We start from the raw sequence: 21701 nt of genomic DNA on the forward strand, positions 1-21701 counted from the left end.
GGTAGGCTTACCTAAATTAAAGCATACTATAATTTAGTGTTCCCAGCAGATGACTGTGGGTCCTGAAGCTAACCTGCTTGATGCTCCAAGAACTTGGGTGACCCCAGGTTTGTGGCTATCTTCCTCCAAAACAAGTGCCCAGCCTTGCCATAATCCTAAGGGCTCAGAGGAAAGCAAACAAGAAGGAGCTGTAATCATTAAGAGGAGAAAGGTTGTATTTACAGATGCAGAGACCGTGCAAGGAATGACTAGTCAAAGTCCACTGCAGATGACAAGCACTCTCTGTTACTTATTATCAAGATATACCATACAGAAATGGTTAATGTATAATTCTTATTTTTCAAGAGATTTGGAAACAGATTTTTTGGCAGATTACATAGAGAATGTCCCATTTTCCATAACTCCGTATCCATGACCTATCCTCCTATTCTCTACTCCACCATTCCCACACTGGAAAGGAATGAACACACAGGTCTTTGGAAACAGACACCAGTGGTATAACATTAACACCTTCACAAATATCAAAGCAACAGCATCCTAGGGAGCACCTGTAATGTTCACACAAGAAGAATTCAAGTTTATTATGTTCAAAGTCCAGGATAAAAAGCTCCAGCTCTGCTTGAAGCTGAGGAAGCAGCACACAGGCTCTTACAATCGACTTTTTAACAGCTGAACAGGTTAGTGCTTTTCATTTTCTTCCTACTATTTCTGATGGTGGTGGCCACATGGATTTTGTCATGATGGACCAGAGGGAAGAAGAAGGTTGTGATGTTGTGATGTGCCTTTCTTGGGCTCAGGGCCAGAATCATTTCCACATTCCTCTCTAAAGCAGGTTAGGGTGGCTCCTAAGAAATACTTTTCCACAGGGGCCTGGCCTTGAGCCCTCAGGGAAGGTATACACAACAGCCAACACAGCTTTTATCTAAGGCCTTTCCCCTTTCCTACTCTTAGTTATCACTGAGGCATTTACTTGGTGTCTAATCCTATTCCTGCCTGCTTCTCCATGTTTTAACCATGGCTATAAGTAACTATACCCAGAGTTACACTAGACTAGAGTCCTAAACTGAAGATTCCAAATGTCAGATTTGGCCACTTATGCCAAGACATGATGGAAGAAGATCTGAGTTGTTGAAAGGCACGGGAAATTTTAGTAATGGGCTGGCCTGCACGTGAGAGGAGGGAGAAAGCAATTCAGCCTGTCTTCCAGGCAGAGACCAGAGCTTTAGGGTTAGATGCAGGAAGCACTGAGGCAGGAATGCATGCATAAATCCCTTGTTGAGGTCAAATGTGTGGTCAGTGGTCAAGAGGATGATTAAGGATTGGACAGGTGGAACCATATCAAGATAAGGCCATTGTTTTTGAGAAACATTGATAAATTTGGATTCTTATCACAAGAGGTTTCTCCATGGATTCTGACATTCCGGAAATCCAAGGTGCTACAAAAGAGAGTTCCAGATGAAAGGACATATGTGAAAAATGCAGGCAGGGCATTTGCTGGCCCAAGTGAAAGGTCAGTGTTTTCGCACTGACCACACTTCCTAAGTTACCTGCTGTAGGAAGTCACTTTTAAATATAGAAATAAATCAAAAGGAGTTGAGATATCAATGTTAAGCAGCTTTCAAACACAATCATAGCTGAACTTTACCACTGGGCTACAGACACCTCTACCCCATCTCCACAAGAGTTTGAACTTTGTTATTCCTGCTGACTTTCTGTACAACATAAACCTTCCCACAAACTCCCTAAAGAATGAATCCATACTCAGTTGTTTATTTACAATACAGATAAACTGTTGCCAGCACTCATCAAAAGTTTCATTAATTTCCAGCTGACTTTTCTAGCTTAAAGCTTGAAGCAGGGCTACCATTTTGTATATCCAGGGAACTCATTTTCAGAACTGATTGAAATTGTTTTGCTGGACTTCAACTGCACACACACACACACACACACACACACACACACACACACACACACACACTTTTCGCTATTCTCTCCCACGTTGACTTTAATCACAATTGACATAAATAGCGCAGAATTAGGGTCAGTGGGATGGAATTTCCTAGAATGATGCTGAGTTTCAGCAATGAGATGAGTCCTGGGAAACCCCTAGGTTATGTATGGTGGAGAACTGCTGCACTGAAAGCCACTGGAAATATGAGGTTGAAAGTGTATATAGCTTTCCTGGATATATAAGGAAATAAAAGCTTACAAGTGAAATGTTGAATCTTTTTTACTAATGCAAGATGGATGAGATGAAAGTAACATAGAGATCTGGACAGACTGAATGCTTCCTGGACGCCCTCACAGCTCCAGCCAAAAATAAAACAACTTAAAAAAGAAATGACCTCCAGGGTCTGGAGTTGCCAAGGCTGTGGGCCCAGCCAGCTGTTCGCAAGTAACCTTAAATGCACTGGTTCCTGGTTACAAAGTCTATGCTGAACTCCAGTGTTGATCTGACAGACCCTACAGGTTCATGCCTGGTGGCTATAAACCCAGTATGGATTACACTGAAATTAGGAAGACCTCTAGCTTTCCTAATGAGAAGTAGCTTGTCCCTGCCAACACAACTCGTAAGTGCCAGGCATTCTTTCTACCCTGAAGCACACTGTCTTGGGAAGCCACAAGCACTAGTTTTTGTTTTGTTTTTTTCTGTACATCCAATTTCAAGCTCAGGTCCTTTGCTGATAGTGACAAAGCAGAGTTCAAAGCAGTAGAGGAGGGTGGATGAAATCCAGCGTAGAAGAACTGAGTCTCTAGAGAGCTGAGACCTTTCTTTGCTAAGAAGCTTGTTCTCAAGCACAGAGACGCTAATTCCGATGACATTGCCAGGCTACACACCATTTCAGAAAGAGCACTGAATGTTGGAGGCCAGGACCTGGTTCATGTTTTAATTCTGCTACCAAACTTAGGCCAAGAGCTCTTCCTCTCTAAGGTCCTCCTTAGCTCCATCATTTGAGCTGTTTCATTGTCTTCCAGTCCTGACAGAGGCTTTGTGGTCATGGTGACCTAAGGGGCCACGACAGTGAGCCCTGCCAGCCTCCATAGATCACAGTTGTGCCTGTATTCTAGAACCATAGTACACAGGTTTCTCCCACAAAGCCCACGCTGAGTCAACCTCTTATCCCCAAAGCAGCAGTCCTGAGGGACACAGCATTAAGTTGGGTACAATGGCTCACCCCTGTAATCCTAGCTACTTGGGCCACCAAGATCAGAAGCATCTGCCTGGGCAGAAAAAGAAAAGTTCCGGGCTGGGGATATAGCCTAGTGGCAAGAGTGCCTGCCTCGTATACACGAGGCCCTAGGTTCGATTCCCCAGCACCACATATACAGAAAACGGCCAGAAGCGGCGCTGTGGCTCAAGTGGCAGAGTGCTAGCCTTGAGCGGGAAGAAGCCAAGGACAGTGCTCAGGCCCTGAGTCCAAGGCCCAGGACTGGCCAAAAAAAAAAAAAAAAAAAAAAAAAAAAAAAAAGAAAAGTTCCTGAGACACCATCTCAACAGAAGCCCCGGAGTGTGGTGGTGGGCATCTGTCATCTTAGCTACAGCATAAATAGGAGGATTGGGGCCGGGGGCGGGGGGCGGGAGGTGGGAAAGAGTGAAGGCCTATCTAAAACATAACCAGGGGTAAAAGGGGCTGGAGGGATGATTCAAGTGGCAGAGCACCTGCTTAGCAAACAGGAGGCCCCTGAGTTCAATACCCAATGTCACAGAAAAAGAACTGTCACATTGTACTGCTCAAGTTAGAACATGCTCACAGTTAAGAGTAGGAGATTCATTAATGAAAAAAAAAAAAAAGAGAAGAAGAGAAGACAAATGAGAATGGTTGAGGATTGGAAGGCTAAAGAAGGAAGATTAGCATCACCCAAAACATTAAACCAAAGAATGGTCGTCAAGGCCTGGGAGGGGTCTGCAGTCCTGGCCCCACAACGCATGAGGGCTCAGGCCAGAGCCGATCCTGGGCTGAAAGAATCAAGAATCAGTCCTCACTGCTTGTAACTGGGCCCCCAGCAGAGGCTACCAGACTCATGCTCTCAAATAAAAGGAACCCTTGGTCTTTTTGGCCACCCCCATGCCAGAACACCCTGGTCCCACTTTTACTCTAAGGACAGAGCTGGGAAACTATGTCCAGCCCCTTTGCTTCCCCTGACCTCCCAGTGTGGGGGTCTCCCTGGAGTTCACCTGTCTCAGTGTAACAGTGAGTCCTTTCTTCCCCTGACACATTCGATCCATAGCCCAAGCCACGGCTACAAGCTCTTCTCCGATAAGCTGCCCTTGCTATGCCTTTTTATGCCTTTGCTGTGACCCTGGCTTTACCACCTGCAGCCACTATCTGCACAACTTCTTTACAAACTGTCTTTACAAATCTTTACATAATATGATGGTTGAAGAAGGCATTTTTAGCCAACCTTGAGCAATCTAATCTCTCAAACTCAGCCTCAGTGTTATCTCTGACATCCCATGGAGAAAGTTGACAAACATTTCTACAAACCAAGCAGGAAGGTCTTCAAGGACACCTCCTGTTACTTTGAAGAAGTGCTCCTTTAAACAATATCAGCGGGAGACCTTGTCCTCGCCACACCCCAAGACATTTCCCACAGGACACCTCTGAGGTCATCCTACAAATATCAACTCTCGTTCCCCAGAGTTCCCAAAATGATAACAGCATGCATTATAGAAAATATCCAAAAGAAAACAACTAGATGTCTAGCCTGAGTGCGTTAAGTCAAAAAGCAAAAGTACAATCTGGACCATCCCTGTCAGGTCTTCAGAACCTTCAGTCACTGAAACAGCAGAACTCCAAGTTACTAACGAGCTGGTCAGAATATCTTTGCTCTTGTATTTTTGCTGTCTTCTCATTAGCTTGTTAATTATACTTGGCCACTTAACTTTAAAACAAAGTGCCTGAAGAAGTTAAATGAGCTAATTTCTGAAATAATATTATCTAGCACTTAGTGTACAAACCTCCTTACTTTTCCATCTTCCTCTTAGACAGTTGGAGTAATAAAGACAAAGACAAAAAATACAGAAACAGAGATAAAGTAAAATAAGAATATACAAGACATATTATTATTATAAGATCTTCCCTCCAAATATTAGGAAGAGCTTTAAATAACATAGATTTCCTCTTCAACTCTAAGTCTTATATTCCTTAAAGAATCATGGTCTAGGGAGTAGGAATATGGCCTAGAGGTAGAGTGCTTGCCTCGTATACATGAAGCCCTAGGTTCTATTCCTCAGCACCACATATATAGAAAAAGCCAGAGTGGTGCTGTGGCTCAAGTGGTAGACTGCTAGCCTTGAGCAAAAAGAAGCCATGGACAGTGCTCAGGCCCTGAGTTCAAGCCACAGGACTGGCAAAAAAAAAGAATCATAGACTAAGTGTTCTCCTAAGTACTATATATATATTGTTTTTCTTAAAAAAGCACACTAGTATTTTAAACTTAAAAATTTCTTTGCAATATAATATGAAATTTATGTGAACCATCTATTTTGCTATTTACTATCAAACTGAAAAAAGAAAAACATATATATTTAGAGGTTACCATAAACACAGTTCTAGAACCATTCCGGGAATAATTCCTAAACCATCCCTGTAATAATTTACAGATCTAGAACCATTCGTGTGATAATTTGCTTTTTAATCTTTCACAAATTATTCATTTCCTTGGCCTAATTTACTTCAAATTCTAAGTAAAGAGATTAATACCCTATTAATTCAAATATCTCTATTTCACAGGAAAACTTCCAAGATTTTTTAACGTAAACAAATGAGCTATTTTGCTTTATTTAAGGATTTTTGAGATTGATGCTTTATTTCCAAGTAGCCCTCAAATTATGCAATTTACACTACTCTAGGCAGATAATTACGATTGAGTCTAACCCACATGTCTCATATTAGACAGCACTAACAATGTCTCTACTAGAAATACTACAAAGAAACTTTCTGTAAGTTTGTAAACCTATGGGGTCGGAAGAGTTGACACCTAATGGAGAACTCTCATCCAGTAAGTCAGAGAGCTGACACACAGGAGAATGTTCAATTCAAGTGCTTAGAAAACATCACATATTCTCCTGAAGCCTAGGGTACAAGGCAGCTTTGATACTTCACTAGGAGAATTCAGTTCTTAGCAAAGAGTGATGGTTTAATGGTGTGAAGAGATGCAAAACATTTTGCAAAGCATAACTTTTAGCAGTGAGAGAAAGGCTAAGGGGCAAAATCTGTAAACCAGGCAGAAGTCCTCTCCCAGGAGAACCGAACAGAATGCGCTCATTTCCCCTATGGTGGAGACATGCCAACACCCACCAAGTTACCTACAGAAACGCTCATTAGTGCCTCAAGGTTGAGAGACTTACGTTGAAGGGTGGTCATAAGACCATCCTCTGTAAGAAAATCTTATTCCAGAGGAAAATCAGATGCTGAGTACAAATCACATTTTGGAGGCCAGCAGTTCCCGTGCAGTGAGCCATTCTTATCAGGAAATAGTGGGAACTCTGCTGCAATCTCAATCATTAAGAGAGAAGCCAGGGTCTGACCTTGCAAGCTGGTCTTTCAGAAAATAATATTCACAGACTTGCTGTATTAACTGTTTTATGTACATGAAATAATAGGTAGGAAATTGCCACAACTAATTAATTGCAACCGTTTAGTGACCCTTCAAAAGGTTGTATAGGAATAAATTAAATTAGGGATGAGTGCTGTACTTTGTCCTGAAAATGGCTCCTGTGAGTTCTGCGACTATGATCCAAATTCCCCTCCTACCCTCCAGCCAGAACCGGCACATCCACAGGCTCTGCTGTCATGCAACTCCTTTACTTAACCCTTAGAAGGTATCATGGACTACTTATCTGTATGGCTGCACAGACTTTGACTTGTCTCTGGACACCTCAGGTTAGCTCTACCCCATCTCTCTCCCACAGCCAGGATACCCAGCACACTACACTGCATCTGGTCCTTTGGCCTCCCTATTAGACAAGTTAACCCCAATAGTCTACCCTCAGAAGAAGATAATCAAAAGAGAAAAAGATCCTTCTACTAGAGCTATTTAGGAGGTTGAGATCTGAGGCACACCGTTCAAAGCCAATTCTGACAAACAAGTCCTCTAGACTCTTATCTCCATAGAGGTAGCAAAGCTGGAACTGGAGGCATGGCTTACATGACAAATATGCCAGCAATGAGAGGAAACCCTGAGCTAGTACACGAGATCCCAAGCTCAAACTCCAATACCAGTACATGTATACACACATACATACATGCATACATACATACACACAGCATACACATACACACAGCATATTACTTCATTTCTTCTCTCTGATCCTGGCTGGTTTTCCCATCGCAGCCTTTTGAAGGCCTTTCCTTCTAGACTCCTCTTATGCAAGACCTTCACATGCTGTGACTGAGAGTAACAGTGTCTAGAGAATTCCAGAAGCTTCTCATCTCACTGTTATTGCTCCACTGGGGAAAACCAAACATTGTCCTCTTTCCTATCTCTGGGGTGGCTCAATCAGAGCTATCAAGCTCTACATTTACCAACCTCAGACTGTGGATGGGAACAAATGAAAGTAACACATTTTGTTTTCTTGGTCTCAAAAACAGCTCACATAACAAAGAGGTGGGTGAGGGTAACTGAGCCCCCTAATAATATTAGGCGACCTGTTCAAAGAGTCATCCATGAACTGGCAAAATGTCCCCTATCTCCAACCATGTCACCTCCAGCCTCAGAGACTACAGGCATTCCAGATGGGCCTGGGAACTCCCAGGAGTATCAGTTCAGTCCCAGGTTCCACAGGGTGACTTGAATGACAACGCTAAGGAAATGGCACTCAATGTGAAGCCAGCGAGATGGTTGGGAAGCAGGTCCGTGAGGCTACGAGTGCTGAGAGACCCTCACTCTGAAGGACTAAGGGCATCAACGGGCGTTTATTTTGGGAAGAACTCAGGTAGCTGGAGGAGATAAGATAGGCAGTGAACATGGAAGCATAAGACAAAAACGCTTTTTCTGGTAATAATCTCTTAAGAGGTGGCAGGGCCTTCACTATATCCATGGCAATGTGTGCCAAGCAGAGACGATGAGATGGGAGACATTCAGAAGAACAAAAGATCACACTTTTGGAATGGAGTGTGATAAGGAAGAACTCCTGGATTGGGGGTCAGCATCATATGAAATAACTCCATTAACTTAAAGAATACATTGTATTATACTGCATCTAAACACTTTTGAGTTAAGTGTCCTCCCACTTCTACATCTGATATGTGCTCACTGGGTTTTGTTTCCTAAGGTCCAGAAATGCCCTTGGTATGTCTGACCGACTTCCAAGCACAAGCTCGAGAGCGGCTGCCTAAGGCATCATGGGATTTTATTGAAGGAGCTGCGGATGAAGGCATCACCATGCGCGACAACATGGCAGCATTTAAAAAGTTGAGTCTTCTGTATCCTTTCTATTGCCAAGCTAAGCTGCATCGTCAGTCCTTGTTTCTGTCTCCAAAGAGTACGGAATACTCTAGGCTGGGGATATGGCCTAGTGGCAAGAGTGCTTGCCTCATATACATGAGGCCCTGGGTTCAATTCCCAGCACCACATATATAGAAAATGGCCAGAAGTGGCACTGTGCCTCAAGTGGGAGAGTGCTAGCCTTGAGCAAAAAGAAGCCAGGGACAGTGCTCAGGCCCAGAGTACAAGGCCCAGGACTGGCAAAAAAAAAAAAAAAAAAAAAAAAAAAAGAGTACAGAATACTCTAGATACAAGAGTGTACATTTTCCCCATTTTATTTTGGAGGGAGACCAGCGAAGGGGTAATGGACAGGGCTAATTCATCTTAGAAGGACCACAAGTGAGCCATCCTTCCTCTGCATTCCAGAAACTTTGTAACATGGGGGTAAGGGCTCCAGAAAAACCAGTGAACAGCACAGAAAAACAGTTTGGTGCATGCATATGCCCAACTCTCCTAAGCTCCTAAGCTTCTGCCTGGGAGGAAAAAAATGTAAGATAGAAGAGGACTCAGGTTTAGAGAAGATATGAAGTTATGATGTTGATAGATGATTGGCTCAAAGAAAAAAGAGTTATACTTTTTGGTTTTTTTTTTGGCCAGTCTGGGGGCTTGGACTCAGGGCCTGAGCACTGTCCCTGGCTTCTTTTTGCTCAAGGCTAGCACTCTGCCACTTGAGCCACAGCGCCACTTCTGGCTTTTTCTGTTTATGTGGTGCTGAGGATTTGAACCCAGGGCTTCATGCATGCAAGGCAAGCACTCTAGCGCTAAGCCACATACCCAGCCCAGGGTTATGCTTTTAAAGTAATGATAGAGCCAGACTCTGTTGGCTGACACTTATAACCACAGCTATGCAGAAGGCTGAGATATGAAGATCATAGTTCAAATCTAGTCCAGGCAGAAAAGTCAATGAGACTCTTATCTCCAATTAACCACCAAAAGGCCAGAAATAAAGCTGTGGTTCAGTGGTAGAGCACCAGCCTTGAGCAAAAAGAGCTAAGGGAGAGGCTAGGAATATGGCCTAGTGGTAGAGTGTTTGCCTCGCATATATAAAGCCCTGGATTTGATTCCTCAACACCACATATATGGGAAAAGCCCAAAGTGGTGCTGTGGCTCAAGTGGTAGAGTGCTAGCCTTGAGCAAGAAGTTAAGGTACAGTGCTCAGGCCCTGAGTTCAAGCTCCAGGACTGACCAAAAGAAAACCTAAGGGACAGTGCCCAGACCAGTTCAAGCCCCAAGACTGGCACATACACAAAAAGTAGGAAAAAAAAAAAAAACATAAGTCAGTCACCAAAGCTATGAACCAATTCTAACCAATTACGACAATTTTGTATGGGGCACATACTTAAGATGAGTACTTATTTTTAAATGGTGTTGTAAAAACTAAAAAGAAAAAAAAAACAGACAAAAATAGGCATGTCCTTGGTGCCTATGGCTCATGCTTATAATCCTAGGTACTTAGGTGCCTAAGATCTGGGAAGAAAGGTTCAAAGCCAGCCTGGGAAGACAAATCTTATCTCCAATGAGCTAGGGGAAACAAAATGAAGAAGCAGAGGCATGGCTTAAATGATAGGGCACCAGCTATTAACAACATCACCAAAAAAAAAAAAAAAAAAAAAAAAAAAAAAAGGAGGCAGAAGGGAGAGATTGAGTGGTCCTGTACTGGCAAAAATAATTAATTAACTAGTCCTGTATTACTCAATGGCAAGTACATGTTCTGGGAATTGCACTGGTAGAGAATGCCATCGTTGGATGGACCCAAAGTATGGGCAAGCTAGGATGGCTACACATCCTAGGATCCTATGGGACCATCTTCTCCTTTGTCACCGGCTGACTGAATTGCCAGTACATGGCACCAGACTATCTATACATGAACATTAATTCAGTTCACTTCATGAACATTAATTTCAGTATCTCTACACAAAGTGTTATCAGAGCACAGCTATGCTTGGTCACTTGGTATTGTCTGTGCTGCTTTGACGCTATGTCAACAGAACTGAACCACTGTGACAAAGACTGTGGTATGATCCACGGTGCCTACCTGGTCCTTCACACACAAAGCTTACTGACTGATGAAGAAGCCAGGAGAAAATGGAAAAATGGCTCCTAAATGAACATGTCTCTGTGTGCTTTCATGTTTTCAATGCCTTATCACAGTTTTTCTTTAAAAAAAAAAAAAAAAAGAACTTAGAAAAACTGCTCCCTTACCTTACTCATAAGTTAATTTATTCATTTACAAAATTACTATTTCCAGAAACTCTAAATTTATGTACAGGAGTTATAGTTTATGAAAAAAATACGCTTTTGGATTTTGAGGTTTCGTTTTCATGCGTCTTAAAATTTTACATATTTATTCTTCATGAATTTGCCTTCCTTTTTCTAAGCTAAATGAAGCAGCAACCTGCAAAAAAAAAAAAAAAAAAAAAAAAAAAAAGCCATGAATATGTTGTGGGATTTGTTCTCTTTGAGTGAGCTTTTCTTCCTTTCTGGGTACTTCCTACCTTTCCTTTCTAGTCCTTGTTAGGACTGCTCAGTGGAGGGTACAGGCGCCATGGCTCTAGTGAGGAAGGCAGCACTCCAGGACATCAACCCCCTTTGCCACTCAACAGGGCTGGGCCCAGGAGGATGGCCAAGGGGACACCTCCTGGGAGCACACTTTCTGCTGGGCCTGCACTACTTACTTGGGATCCGCCCAGTGAACCAACCGTGGATTCATAGGACCCAGCCACGCCCTTAAAACTCATCCCTCAAAAAACTAATCCTGGCGTAGACCTGCATCAGGAATCCGGGGTCCCCGACTCTAGACTCCATCGCCATAACGGGAAGAAAACTCTACCAACAGAGCTTCTCGTCTTGTGCAGAATCCGCCTCCGTCCCCGCTACCTGAAAGATGTGTCCCAGGTGGACACCGGGACCACCATCCAGGGGGAAGCCATCAGTGCTCCCATTTGCATCGCGCCCACAGCTTTTCACTGCATTGCCTGGCCTGATGGAGAAATGAGCACAGCCAGAGGTATGACCCAACAGGCAGCCGGGAATGCCCGAGGGTGTGGGGGATCCCCCTCTGGCAGTGGCTAAAAAGCTCCAGAACATCTCACTCAAGGGCCTCAGGGAAACAATGTGATTGGAATGAAGGAAAACGGGAAAGAGAAAGCTTAAAGCATTTCTTGATTTCCTCATGTTTATGCTATGAAGGTTTGAGGTTTTTCCCCCTGGAATTACATCCCCATTCTCTAATTCCCTTGTGCTTCACTAAGGAATTGGTGAGTTGGCTTTCTTGACTGAACCTGACATCATCTGGGGAATTCAATGGTATCTGACTGGAAAGCATTTTGGTATGGGATACGAGGCTTCTAAGACAGGGTATAGAGAAGAGGACTTAAATAGCTTCTCAGGCTCACTGAACCATCTCTTGCCTCTGCCAAACAGGGAGGAAAGCTTTATCTTCATTCACACAGCAAAGTTGGCCTGAGTCCTGTCCTTTGCTTTGCAGCTGCCCAAGCAGCAGGTGTCTGCTACATCACCAGCACCTATGCCAGCTGCACCCTGGAAGACATTGTTGCTTCCGCTCCCAGTGGCCTACGGTGGTTCCAACTCCTTGTGCAGCCTGACTGGCAGCTGAACAAACAGCTGATCCAAAGGGCAGAATCTCTAGGTTTCAAAGCTCTGGTGGTCTCTGTGGATGTGCCCGTAATTGGAAAAAGGCGTGATGACCTGAGGAACCAAATCGATTTGAAGGCAAACATAAAGCTATGTAAGATTCTTCAATCACCTGATGAGGTAGGAAAAGTGGCAGACTCAATCTCAGGCACTGGAGGAGGCAAACTTCCTTCTTCCCTACCTTCCCTTCCTTCCTTGTTTCTGCTAGTATTTGCTTAGTGTCTATACTCTCCAGACACTAAGGATGTGGCAGGTCAAAAAGAAGATCTGGTTCCTGTCCCCCAAAACTCCAGGCAAGTAGAATCTAATCTTCTCACCCATGGAGCTTCTCAACCAGGGCCAGGGCCAGGTGCTGAGGAAAAGGAAAGTCTGGGTAGGAAAGGAAAGCAATCACCAGCCTTTCCTATTGATTTTACCTACATACAAAGCAATCGCTGTGAATGGCAGGCATACCTAGTTGACTCTCAGGAGGATGCACGCTCACAGCCCACGGTGGCAAGTCAATCTAGTCAGCCAGTTCCCACTCTGCATTCCTGAAAACTGAGCATCAACATTGATGTGCCTTTTGAACTCATCCCTTGAAACACGAAAGAGCCACAGCACATCTCTTTGGGATCTCTGAACTAAGTAACTACTCCTTTAAAATGCCTCCATTGAAAGGAGTAGAGTGCCCCAGAGAGAGAACACCATAATAAAGCTGAGACCTGTTAGCTACAGTAGAGATAGTAGTGACAATCTTTTCAGCCGATGGGCAACTGTGGAGTCTGATGACAAGATATGCAACAGTTCTTAACCACAAATTGGTCTTGAGGTGCTCTGAAATGGTTCTTCCCACTTCCAGATGCACAGTGATTTTAAGGCTATTCTGGGTACTTTGTGAGCCAATGGTATATATTCGATAATACGTGGTTTACAATTCTTGGAGTATTTTATAGGTCTAACTAGCCTGTGTATATCTCAACCACACTACGTCAGTAAACAGTCCATAAACAGATGTACACAATCAAACTGACCAACTGATGGTATATGTAGAAGCAAGATCTCAAAGTATAACTCCTTTGAACATTTTCTTTTTTTTTTTTTTTTTGGCCAGTCCTGGGGCTTAGACTCAGGGCCTGAGCACTGTCCCTGGCTTCTTTTTGCTCAAGGCTAGCACTCTGCCACTTGAGCCACAGCGCCACTTCTGGCCATTTTCTGTATATGTGGTGCTGGGGAATTGAACCCAGGGCCTCATGTATATGAGGCAAGCACTCTTGCCACTAGGCCATATCCCCAGCCCTCCTTTGAACATTTAAGAGGCAATGCAGTTAAACAAAATGAACAACAGGAAGTTGAAAGATAGGATTTAACTGAGGGAGTGGGGACTAAAAGGGGAGAGGCAGATAAATAAAAAGAGGGGGTAGACAAATGTGATCATAATATTCAATGTACATATGCATTTCTATGTACATTATGACATGATGGTGAAAGCACTATACACATAAATTCATACATTAAGCTGAAACCCTTTGTACAACTACTTAAATAAAACAAAAAAAAATGTGTGCTTAAAAAAAAACTTTTCAATGAGCCAGGGGCTGGTGGCTCACACCTGTAATCCTAGCTACTCAAGAGATTGAGATCTGAGGACTGCAGTTAGATGCTAGCCCCAGGCAGAAAAGTGCCTGTGAAATTCTTACCTCCTGTTAGCCACTCAAAAACAGGAAGTGAAGCTGGGGCTCAAATTGGTAAAGTGCTAGCCTTGAGCAAAAATGCTCAAGGACAAAGCCAAGGCTCTGAGTTCAGGCCCCACAACTGACAAAAACAAAAACAAACACACAAACAAAACCTATACTTTTATATAGGTTTGGCCTCTGCTTTTGTTTATTCATCACACGTACTAAACTTCAAATTCTTTTAAGATATTGATTCTCTTGTATCTGTCATTGTGTCTTTAGATTTTGGCATAATTATGGAGCAAAGAGGTGGTTGTAAACAAATGGTAATGAAAGTAGAAAGTCCTTTATTCAGATTTTTTTCAGGGGGACTAGGAATATGGCCTAGTGGCAAGAGTGCTTCCCTCACATACATGAAACCCTGGGTTCAATTCCCCAGCACCACATATATAGAAAATAGCCAGAGGGCTGGGAATATGGCCTAGTGGCAAGAGTGCTTGCCTCCTACACATGAAGCTCTTGGTTCGATTCCCCAGCACAACACTTATGGAAAACGGCCAGAAGGGGCGCTGTGGCTCAGGTGGTGTTGTGCCAAGTCGCAAGACCACCCCCAAGAAGACCACCGAGATTCAGACACTCCAAAATGCAAAAGCAAGGCAAGGCTTTATTTAACGAGCTGCCAACTCGGGCCTCGTCCTACCCACCGACACAGCGGAGGTTAGGAGGAAGCCCCGAGCTGTGATTACACAGGGCTTATAAAGGCAAAGAACAAGGTTACAACAATCAGCTGTGCAAGCAAGATTAGAACACAGGTACAAATCTGATTGGCTCAGGGTTCGATTCTAAAATGGGGTTCACGTGGTGGGGCCTGACTTCAAAGTCTGGCACCTCAGTGGCAGAGTGCTAGCCTTGAGCTGGAAGAAGCCAGGGACAGTGCTCATGCCCTGAGTCCAAGGCCCAGGACTGGCAAAAAAAAAAAAAAAAAAAAAAAAAAAAAGAAAGAAAGAAAGAAAGAAAGAAAGAAAGAAAGAAAGAAAGAAAGAAAGAAAGAAAATAGCCAGAAGTGGCGCTGTGGCTCAAGTGGTAGAGTGCTAGCCTTGAGCAAAGAGAAGCCAGGGACAGTGCTCAGGCCCTGAGTCCAAGGCCCAGGACTGGCAAAAAAAACAAAAAAAAACAGATTTTTTTTTAGGAAGCAGTGTTAGATTTTGTTTCACTCCTATACCACCAGAGCCTCAATTCCAATTCTGGCATTTTGCTGCTTAATTGATGAAAATAGTATTTTAGATTCATCTGCTTGGCTGGTTTTGAGTCAGGATCCTCAGTTCTCAGCCTCTTGAGTAGATAGGATTACATGAGCCACCAGTTCCTGACTAGTTCTCTCTTCGTTTTAAGCTAGTAACTGCTCTGAATGTGTGTCATTTTTGCAACAAGCCAAGTAGTCTTGTATGAGTTCAAGACTATGAGTTACCTTCTTATTTCCCACAGGCCAAGGCTGTGCCTTCCTCTCTGCTGGCTGCCATGAATGCATTCTTCTGCTGGGATCACATCCCTTGGCTTCAGAGCCTGACTCGATTGCCCATCATCCTTAAAGGGATCCTGACAAGAGAGGATGCAGAGTTAGCAGTGAAGCACAATGTTCAAGGCATCCTTGTTTCCAACCACGGAGGGAGGCAGCTTGATGAAGTTCCTGCTTCAGTAAGTGGCATACCTCTGAAGGTGGTGTTGGGAGCGTGGTGTGAGTCCACACCCGAGTACTCTGTCCAATCCAGTCATAGAGGATAGTGCAGTGCACAGCAAGCTATTTGTGAAAATTTTCTGTGTATCATCCCCTCAGTCTGAGAAAGGGCCAAAAAGGGGGAGGCTGCAGTTCAGGCTCAAGCCAAGTAAACTGTCCATATTCACAACAGACAATAAGAGGTCAAGGTAGAACAGAAGAGGTGTAAAAAGGCACGGAGGTCCCTACCTCAAGAAGAGCTCCAGTCATCTTAACCTCATGTGACCTTCTGACACAGCCAAGAAAAAGCAGTGCCTCACTACTGCTAATACATACCAGTCAAGATGGAGCCAAAGAGCCGCTAATGAACTGTAACAGCTAACATGTACTTTTCTTCCCTAACTCATATATTTATGTTCACTGCAGATAAATGATCAGATACACACATGCAAAAACATAAAAGAAAATCATTCTCTAATTTCATCACTAGCACGAATGTGGTTAATACAAACATAATATTTTCCTGCTTAAAAACTATGGGTCATGTCTTAGAATTTACTTCTTTTTCATTTATAAATGCATTAGGAACATTTTTTTTTGTTTCAACGTGTGCTTCTTTTAGTTTTAATGATGTGTCTTATGAAAGGACAATTTATATAATCAACTTCCTGTGGTTAAATAGCTGTATTCCTTTCAGTACTTCACTATATTATGTTTCTTTCCCTCCTTCCTCCCCTCCACCATCTCTCTTCAAAATATTGCTCTGTCAGCCAGAATGGCCTTAAATTTTCAATTCTTCTTCTTTTTCCTTCTGGGATTACAGATAGATGTCACTACGTCTGCTTTCCATCTTTCACTATTTTCAACAGTATTTAAGTAACCATTCTTATAAAGTTAAAAATCCTTAGAGCCGGGCTGGGGATATGGCCTAGTGGCAAGAGTGGTTGCCTCTAATACATGAAGCCCTGGGTTCGATTCCCCAGCACCACATATACAGAAAACTGCAAGAAGTGGTGCTATGGCTCAAGTGGCAGAGTGCTACCCTTGAGCAAAAATAAGCCAGGTACAGTGCTCAGGCTCTGAGTCCAAGGCCCAGGACTGACAAAAAAAAAAAAAAAAAAAAATTCCTTAGAGCCTCCCCAATCACTTCTTAAAGACAACTCCAAAGAGGTTGAAACGCTCTAGTAGGCCTCTGGTACATCCCCTGACTTGTGAGGCTGAGTAGTGTCTACTACTCACCTCCTCCTCTTCATTTGCTAGTGAAGAAAAGATACAACGAACAGCAAGCCACGTGGAGAGCAATGGACATACTTAACATATCTCTCTGGTAAGGGTTTGTTTGAAGAGAATGGGCAGGCTGCATACTTCCCATCCCAACATGTGCACCAGGACTGGAGGTGAGGGAAAGCAGGTCTTCAACATGCACACTGAGCTCTCCCACCCACTTCCTGAAAGATCCTCATAGCTTCATCTCCCATACACCCAGGAATGAGTAGAACAGAGAAGACCAAGGAGCTCAGCCAGCTGCAAGAGGTCCGATGCTCTCACGTGATAGGAGCCGAAAGTGAACAGGAGCCCACCACTACCATCAAGTAGCAGTCACAGGAGGAGACAGGCTTTTGGAAAAAAAACCGAGATCAAGACCATATAGCAAGTGTCAAGCTGTCATTTATCAATTCAGCAGCCTGCTTCCTTAAGATGATTGAGTAATGTGTGGAAAAAGAGGTGGGCTAATTCTCCCAATGAGAAAGGAGAATTTCTCCTACTACATTTGCTGAGCAGAACAAGCAGTAGGTTCCTCTCCCAGGAGCTAAGTCATCTGAGAGTGTATAAATAAGGATTAGTCCAAAGCTAGTGAGGTAACATGGAAAAGCCAGGAGCCAATGGCTCACAACTGTAATCTTAGCTGCTCAGGAAGCAGCAATCTGAGGATTAAGGTTCAAAACTGGCCCAGGCAGAAAAGTCCATGAGAATTAACTCCAATTAACTACCAAAAAATCCAGAAGTAGAACAATGGCTCAAGTGGAAGAGTCATTCATCCTTGAATGAAAATGCTAAGTTCAAGCCCTAGTACTGGCATGCATACATGGGCACTCGCAGACAAGTACATACACACACCTAGAAAGAAAGGAAGAAGGACCCAAGGGCCCAAGGTTAACTGTTCTCCTTTGCCTTCCTCAGAGCATACCAGAACACTGAGGCAGTACAGAATTCCCTCCTGAGCCTCCTCTCCAAGACCCTTGAGAGGCCTAGTATCTCCTGACAGACTTGAAAGTATCGGGAGCCTGGCACTGAAGCAGATACCTTGGAGGAATCAAGGTCTCTTGGCCTCAGATCCAAGCCAAAATTATCAACTACTTTGATTTGTCCTTTAAAGGCCTAAACTCCACTTGCACAATGCTGTTGCCACATTCCTATTTCCATTTCTCAGGGTCTAACTGATGACACAAACTGAGGTAAGGAATGACTGTGTGGCCTAATTGCCCAAGACAGGCTGTAGTCCAACAGCCCTGGCTGCCATACTTATTTTGCTAAAAGAAAAGAAAAAAAGGGGGGGGGGTGGTCCTTAAGTGCCCAAGCAGGGAGAAGATTTCTAGCTATGCCACCCTAGAAACAGAAACAGTAGAAGAAAATTAAAAGCCAACATGTTCTTTCCCATTAAAATGACCATTATAAATAGAAAATATTTCCATCAGGGTAGCAGAGAAATCAAGCATTTTTTAAAGAAATTTAAAAAGTTTAAAAAGTCAACAATGAGATTAACAAGTCATGTCTGTAATCCTCGCTGCAGGAAGCTGAGATCTGAGCATCATAGTTTGAGGCCAGCTTGGTCAGGAAAATTGCCTGAGACCCCTTATCTCTAATCAACCAGCAGAAAGCCAGAAATGTATCTGTGACTTAAGTGGCAGAGCACTAGCCTTGAATGAAGAAGGTAAGGGATGGTGTCCAGGCCCTGAGTTTAAGCCCTAGTCCGGCACATACACACAAAAATAAAAGTCAGCAAGGAGCTTGTTGGAGTTAGTGAAGCAGAAAATGGCAGGAGGTTGAGTCCAGAGACTCCTGGGCCTCAGGAGGGAGGCCTCCGCAGGAGGAGCTGCAGCAGCCTCAGACATGGCCGAAGCTTGCACTTCCTCCTCCCATCCTCTTAGGCCCACGTACCACTGCCCATCACCACAGAGGCAACACCAGCCTCTGGCAGGTGTACACCTGTCTCTTTTTCAGATTGATGCCCTGGCAGAAGTGGTGGCTGCTGTTCAAGGGAGAATGGAAGTGTACCTGGATGGTGGGGTTCGAACTGGCAACGATGTGTTGAAAGCCCTGGCCCTTGGAGCTAAATGCATATTTCTTGGGAGACCAATCCTGTGGGGTCTTACCTGCAAGGTGAGAGTGGCAAAGTAGGAATAGATGGGAAGATCTTGAGCTTCTCGTTTGCTCCAGGCTTTTCTGTGGGTGGTTCATCCTCCAACTTAGCCATTTTTTCAAGGTACCTGAAGGATAGTTACTCCTCACATCTTCAGGCTGTCTCTGGACCTACAAATATTCAACAGCTTTCATCCTTACCTTTCCTTTGCTTTCCTTTCTTCAAAACATAATTGATTTTTACAGCTCCTCTATGTTCCCTGTCACAGCTCTCTCTCTCTATTTTTTTTAATATTTGACAAATAATCAGAATGTGCCTTTAAGGCTTTTGTTTGTTTCTCCTTCCCTTATACTTTTCTGTCTTGAGATCAGGGTGAAAAGGGTGTTGAGGAAGTCTTGAACATTTTAAAAGAGGAGTTCCGCACTTCTATGACCCTTACAGGTAAGGTCTTCATTTTTTCCTGACTTAGAGCTTCAAGGGGAGGGGGGTTCCTATGCAGAGACAGCCCTTCTTCCATCCAGCTAACCTTTCCCTGGCCTGGGAGCCATCCCCAAACAGGAAAGAAAGGTCCCAGCCAAACAGCAGGCACTATTCTCTGCCAACGTAAACTCAAAACTTGCTTCAAAAATCACTGCCATTTCTTGGAAAAATCAACCCTGGCTCTGAGTTCCTATTTCTGCTAAGTGTCACCCTTCCTGCCAGGTTTCAATTCCAGCTCAGGTTTCTCTTTTAGGAAAAGACTCTTAGCTAGTACTTTGGTGAATACATTTTATTAATTTTACATTACTAGAGATGAAGGTCCCTACATCATAGATATGGAAAGAATTTCCAGTTCAATATCACACAGCTTGTTTTTATGTTTTGTCCTTCTGATCATCAAGGACTCCACACAGCCTTTTGGAATCTACCATTTCCAGCCCCGTATTCTACTTCTTGCTCATTTCTTGTCTAGTGTGACTCTCTTCAATCCCTGTGTAGGACATCAGCTACAGGCTTGGTTTTGCATCTTACTTAAGATCTCCTGGCAAAGAAGATCATTTCCTCCGTCAGAACTTCCCCTTAGAAGGCAGTGTTGGATGGAGTGTTCACTGTGTCTCCTACACTACCCTTTCTATGGCCCATTCCTTGTCAGAATGGAGCTAAAGGTCAAAGATCACTATAGCCCATCAGAGTTGGTTGTTAAAACTGATAGGAGTTTTTACATTTTTACTCTGACATTTTGACATAGCTGGGTTAAAACACAACATAGGCATAGGATCATAAAATAATCCCCAATAAATCAGGACAAAATTATTCATCCTGTATGTATGCTTTATCAGATGAGCACTAAGATCAAAAGCTTGTTTTTAAACCGCATCATCTCAGGCCCAGGAATGAGAAAAGCGAGGTTTGTAACTCAGTGGCTATTTTAGGCTGCCGATCCATTGCCGAGATCAACCGGGACCTGATTCAGCTCTCCAGGTTGTAAGAACCCCACAACATGATATGCAATGCTGGTCTGCCTGAACCTTGGCCTGGCCTGGAGCGCCTGCCCTAACCATCAACTCCCCACCCCCTGTGCTTGTTGCCCTCCAAATGCCTCACCGTCCTCAATGTACCCCTCCCTTCTTGGCCTTGCTTCCTTTTATATGATTTGTCTTGCCTAAAACTCTACTTCAAAATAAAGATCACAAGAGGGTAGATGGGAAATGCCTGATAGTATTTTTTTTTCTTTTGCAAATCCTGTATTTCTTTGTGTAAGAACTAATGGTGAGACTTCGCTCTGAAGAGAAAAGCCAGACATATATTTTCCAATAAAAATCTTAGTCTTATAGACAATAGACAAACAGAGTAATTCAGAACATGGTCTTTCGAGGCATACAGATGGGTGTGACTGTTTGGGCTGTAGTTGATATGCTGTATGATATGCTGTGCTTGGCCCACCTTTTTTGTTGTTGTTGTTTAAAATCCCTTTGCATTTCTGGGTTTTGTTTTTGTTTTTGTTTTTCATTGTTTATGCTTTAGCTGGTCATGGGGCTTGAACTCAGTCCTGAGCACTGTCTGTGAGCTTTTACACTCAAGTCTAGCACTCTACCACTTTGAACCACACTTTCCTGCCTGGGCTACCTTTAAACTGTGATCCACTTCCAATTTTTTCTGAGTAATTTATTGGGGATAAGAGTCTCATGAACTTTTCTGCCTGAGCTGGCTCTGAACCACAATCCTCAGATCTCAGCCTCCTGAGTAGCTAGAATTACTGGCATGAGCCACCAGTGCATGGCAAAAGAGGGTACTTTTTCTCAAATGGCCATTAAGTACATACGGAAATGTTCAACATCACTATTCATCAGGGAAATGTAACACAAACCCACAGTAAGATATCATCTCATCCCACTCACAATAGGTATCATCAAAATAGACAAAAAATAATAAATACTGGTGAGGATGCTGAGAAAGTAGAATTTGCCTCTATCACTGATGAGAATGTAAATTAGTACAGCCATTGTAAGACATGGTAGAGAAGTTCCTCACCAAAACACAAATAAAACCAAAACTGGGAATAGAACTAGAAATCTAATAGTCCCAATGATGGATATCTATCTCCAAAGGAACTGCAACCAGTATTCTGAAGGCATCTGTACTTGCTTACTTGTTGTAGCACTTTTCACAGAATCAATCTAGATGTCCATAGATGCATAAATGGATAAAGGAAATGTGACATATTACACAAAATGAATGAAGTCTATCATTTGGACCAACATGGATGGCAGTGGAGAACACATGGTGATGTGAAATGTCAATCACAGAAAGACAAGTATCACAAGATATCCATCAAAGAAGGAGAGAA

The 21701-nt window shown here is 43.4% G+C and overlaps 1 protein-coding gene across 2 annotated transcripts; it reads left to right on the forward strand.

Annotated features, from left to right (window-relative positions):
• Positions 1-8248: 8248 nt before the first annotated feature.
• On the forward strand, positions 8249-20564 carry LOC125355480 (2-Hydroxyacid oxidase 2-like). 2 transcript variants are annotated; one of them, XM_048351877.1, is made up of 7 exons: positions 8249-8417; positions 11346-11497; positions 11978-12264; positions 15285-15494; positions 18736-18894; positions 19246-19315; positions 20287-20564. In XM_048351877.1, the coding sequence occupies exons 1-7, from the start codon at positions 8287-8289 to the stop codon at positions 20340-20342; spliced, it is 1065 nt and encodes a 354-aa protein (XP_048207834.1). In that variant the 5' UTR covers positions 8249-8286; the 3' UTR covers positions 20343-20564. The 2 variants fall into 2 exon arrangements, with proteins under 2 accessions (XP_048207834.1, XP_048207835.1); XM_048351878.1 differs by lacking the exon at positions 18736-18894.
• The last annotated feature ends 1137 nt before the right edge of the window (positions 20565-21701 follow it).

This window comes from Perognathus longimembris, chromosome 7 (genome assembly GCF_023159225.1).
Source record: "Perognathus longimembris pacificus isolate PPM17 chromosome 7, ASM2315922v1, whole genome shotgun sequence".
Taxonomy (NCBI): Eukaryota; Metazoa; Chordata; class Mammalia; order Rodentia; family Heteromyidae; genus Perognathus; species Perognathus longimembris.

What these genes read in the sequence shown, in the direction of transcription:
- LOC125355480 (XM_048351877.1), top strand. Translation starts at nt 8,287, where the DNA reads ATGCCCTTGGTATGTCTGACCGACTTCCAAGCACAAGCTCGAGAGCGG. An exon ending in AGAAATGAGCACAGCCAGAG is followed by an intron (nt 11,498 to 11,977) that starts GTATGACCCAAC and finishes TTTGCTTTGCAG; the next exon opens with CTGCCCAAGCAGCAGGTGTC. An exon ending in TGTGGGGTCTTACCTGCAAG is followed by an intron (nt 18,895 to 19,245) that starts GTGAGAGTGGCA and finishes TCTTGAGATCAG; the next exon opens with GGTGAAAAGGGTGTTGAGGA.